Below are 4,361 nucleotides of genomic sequence, written 5' to 3' on the forward strand. Positions count from 1 at the left end.
TGTTTACTGTTGTAAATATTTTAATAGAAAAAGGACACGTCAAACTTTTTTACACAATTATCTACAATAAAGAGAAATTTACAACCATTTACAAAATGTTCTTAACTTTTTCTTTACTGTCAAGACAGCTAAGATAAAAGCAAAATAAACATTAGCTACACGAAGTCCTGGTTTTATTTCACTCTGTATTTATAGAAGGAACAAAGCATCTTGGTGAAGTTCCATCCGCATGCTAATGAGATCAAATAGAGCATGATGAGAAGTGCAAATGGGTACAAAAGAATAGCCGTGTTCTTCAAAAAGGGCAACGCTGCAAGAGAAGCAATAATGGAAGCAAGCATAAAGTTGTGCTCTTTCAAAAATGATGCCTCACATAGAATGGCCTTAGGCAGAGAGCAAGAAAAATCATCCTGCACTGCCACGTGCAGGCTTCTTGTTTCTGCCCAACTAGTCCTACTGTTATCACGGATTAAAGAGTACTGGAGTTAACTAGGCGACGCCCCTGGTAGCTGTTCTACCTAAAACTAATCTTAAATTAATAGAGTGAAACCATGCTCTTTACTTTAATCAAACAAACATAGAAGAAGTTGCTGGTACTCACCACTGTATCCTAGGAATGTCACATAGATGTAGTAGCCAATTGCAATCAGCCATAATGTATTCCCAACAAAATACCCAATGACAGAATCAGATATGATGACATCTGAAAGAGACAACTGTTCTCAGCTGCTTTGACCGAGCATGATTTTGAAGCAGAAAGCACAAAATACTCTACTTACAGTTGATGAAAAACAGCTGGATAAAATGCAAAATGACTAGAAGTGGATAGAAAGCATTCAGATGGACATCGAAGGCATATCCCCACTCCACATCATAGTCCCTGTTCTGCTGCTTCACCAAGTACTTGTTAGAAATGAACCTACATGAAAAGACATTCAAGAAATGTTGTTAATATGAATCCATAAAGCTGAATGACAGAAGAACATACAATTGAGATGGTGAACTGTATATGATCTTAGCTCTCTTACCCTGACAAAGTTTCTGCTGTCAGGGAGAAGGGTATGTAAGAATTACACAGACCAGACAATCATTAAAATGTTTTTGTTAAAACTGTAATTACATCCCTTATATTCAGCTGAAATACATTGCTGGTAATACAGAAACAACATTTTTTTTTTTTTAAAGTAGATCAGTGCTACAGTTTATCAGTGCAGTTACAAATTCTTGCGCAGTGTTCTGGTTTTTTTTGTACATGTATGGAGATAACTTCAGGAAAGCGCCTGTACATGATGAGCACGCCTCAGGCAGAGATGGTTTATTTAATCTACAGAAATGATGCACTGCAAGGACAGAAAGGGGCAGGCCAGCGCTCTTATGATGAGACCATTCCTCTTTCTGAAAAGAAGCACTGACAGAACAGCTGCTGCCTGGAGTTACAGACCAAGCCTTGAGACTTGTATCTCTTCAGCTGAAGTTTTGCTGACATCAGAACACGTATCCAATTTAGAAAAGGTATAAGAACGGAATACATGCTCTAGAAGCTAAGAGACCAGACCTTTTGTGGCAGCTTCCTCTGACCCTTTGTGTCATGGGCAGGGTCAGAAAGAGAAAGAACCTGGGTGCAAGGTCAAATGAGGCAAAAGGGGTTTACTCATTAGGAATGGGGGGAGCTTTTGAAAAAAGAACAGGTGACTCTGCACTGGAAGAAGGGACTTGAGCCAAACCAGAGCCAGATGACTGGTACTGAGGCCTGCAGGAAGCTGACTAAACGACAGAGGGAAACCAGCAGATGCAGAAGTCTTTCTGGTTAGGGAGACTGCACCCCGAGTCACAAACTGCAGGAAGATGAAGGGGGAAAGCACTACTATATGCTCCTCCCCAAGCAACTTATGGGTTGCTGTCCAATGGACCCTTCATCTATCAGCTAGTTCTTGTATGTGCCTCATCCTGAATTTTGCAATTAAAAGGGGGAGTTCCTGAGGTCCCTGTTTGAAAGGAATCTATATTCTCCAATCAGCATCAAGGCAAGATGTCAGCTCCACTAGTAAGAACTCTTCTGAGCACCCTTGTTTCCTTAAGTTAAGTTCTCCATAAAACAAAAGTCCTGCTTCGGTGCCCTTACCTTGCCACAGTGCAGAAACAGTGACTTCCCATTGGTTCACAGTTCCCTTGCTGGTGCAGGCCACACCTACCATGTACGGAGCCCTGGGTTATGTAAAAAGACTGGCTACAGCCTCTCCCCTGCTTTAAGTTTCCGGACATTACAGGTTAAAACTGGCAGTGACAGCCACCAAAGCAACAAAGCCAACTTGCACAAAGGGGAACAGACATTGCTTGTGGTGGATATCTCTAAAGTCTTCAGGAAGAAGGAGGGGCCAATTGTGTATTGCCCTACTTAAAACACAATCACCGTCAGGCTTGCTTTACTCAAGCTGTTCAACAAAACAAGAGATAAAAAATCTGTTTTTGATTGCCAATTTGTTTTATTTGGCATTATTGCTGATGACCAACCAAAGGAAATAAGTTTAAATGCTCATCATAACATAGACTTTCTGAAAATTCATCTTCTATAGGAAATAGTAAAGAAAGATGTGTTCTTTTTTTAAAGCAATATTTTAAAGCAATTACCACAATGGCACAAAACTTACAGTCACTATTTGGTTTATAATTTTGCCCCAGAGAACTAAGTTTCTTGCAAGCAGCGGAGGACTATCCATGTCCCACAGAATCACAGAATGTCAGGGGTTGGAAGGGACCTCGAAAGACCATCTAGTCCAGCCCCTCTGCCAGAGCAGGATCACCTACAGTAGGTCACACAGGAACGTGTCCAGGCAGGTTTTGAATGTCTCCAGAGAAGGAGACTCCACAACCTCCCTGGGCAGCCTGTGCCAGTGCTCCAACACCCTAACAGTGAAAAAGCTTTTCCTCATGTTTATGTGGAACATCAGCAGCACTGAGCTCAGTTTCAGATGTCACTACTTACCACATCAGAGTTGCAATCAGGAGGCCAACGCCTACACAGTCTATGAATACAACCCAAAGTAGCAGCTTTATTGTTTCAAAAAATCCCATGTCCAGCACAAATCCAAATCCTACAGTAGACACTGAAAGGAGAAAAAGATCATTAAAGTTAGCTATGGAAAAGAAAGCATGAGATCTTAAACTGTTACGGGTTTTTTGAGTATATTGTTACAAAAACTCCAGTTTCCTTATTATTTTTCTCCTCGAGATTTTCAGTCCAACAGCTCACTTTTCCCACCAAATACGAGATACAATGCAATTTTTTCATGATATAATCCCTTTCACAGATTGGAGAACATTCATCTGTACTTGGGCTTAACAATATAACAACAAATTGTATTGCTCACCCTCAATATTTTTTTTTTAAATTCACACAATGCTACAGTAGAATATTGTAGAAAAGCTCTTTGTTAACCCAAATCATGCATGTAGTGACAAAGGCGTTTATTTCAGAATTAACAGTTTTGATATTACTAACAGCAGTGTGCTATACAATAGAAGACTAGTCTAATGCTTACTGAATTTGCAATTCAGTGTAAAAATTATGAGGCACATTGTTTATAACTTAGTCCTGCCACATACAGAATTCCACTAGGGCCTTGACTGTAAAAAGTTTTTTTTGCATGTAACATTCAGAGAAACCAAATGCTCAGTATTTTTTAACTAAAGCACTGTTGTGTGGCACGGGTTTTATTACTGTCTGAAAAATTACAGGGAACTACGTAGTTTGAAATGCAACACAAAATGAGTTGCAACAGAGAGGCTACATAGCATACGCCTCCTCTGTTTTCTAATTCCCACCTTTACTTCCAAAATATTAGGTCATTTCCTTGTCTTCTACTTTGATAAAGAGATGGAACAGTCCCTTCCTTGTATTCTACCTCGATAAAGAGACGGAACAGTCCGTTCCTTGTATTCTACCTTGATAAAGAGATGGAATAGTCCACTTTTGTGTGTGTGTAACTAGAAGGACCATGAATGTTCATCCCCAAACTTCCTCTCCCTCTCTTTTTAGGCACTCACCGCAGAGCCAGATACTAAGAAGCACTAAGAAAGCAGGATCATCTCTCGCCCACTGGTCCTTTGTCTGTTTTCTATAGTGAAAGTTCCTGTAAACCCTCTGTGGCGAAGTAAACAGGTAAAGCATCTGCCAAAGAGCAAACTCGAAGTCCATCTGTCGGAAGTGGAAGAGCCTCCGCAGGTACTTGTAGCGCTTCGCTCCAGCCGTGTGCCTCGCCGCATCCCGGGGGCTCAGCGCACCGTTGCTCAGGCTCCGGGAATTGACCGAAGTGGTCGGCAGCATTCTGCTAAAGAAGGGATTTCGAAAGACGCTTTTGGTG

General features: G+C 41.0%; 1 protein-coding gene across 1 annotated transcript; it reads right to left on the bottom strand.

The window, feature by feature from the left end:
• On the bottom strand, positions 1-4,347 carry UNC50 (unc-50 homolog (C. elegans)). Its single transcript, XM_009867103.1, has 5 exons — positions 4,045-4,347; positions 2,984-3,104; positions 780-919; positions 602-703; positions 1-310 (listed from the first exon to the last, which is right to left on the bottom strand). The coding sequence occupies exons 1-5, from the start codon at positions 4,322-4,324 to the stop codon at positions 174-176; spliced, it is 780 nt and encodes a 259-aa protein (XP_009865405.1). The 5' UTR covers positions 4,325-4,347; the 3' UTR covers positions 1-173.
• Between the last annotated feature and the right edge of the window lie 14 nt (positions 4,348-4,361).

This window comes from Apaloderma vittatum, unplaced genomic scaffold (genome assembly GCF_000703405.1).
Source record: "Apaloderma vittatum isolate BGI_N311 unplaced genomic scaffold, ASM70340v1 scaffold8863, whole genome shotgun sequence".
NCBI lineage: Eukaryota > Metazoa > Chordata > Aves > Trogoniformes > Trogonidae > Apaloderma > Apaloderma vittatum.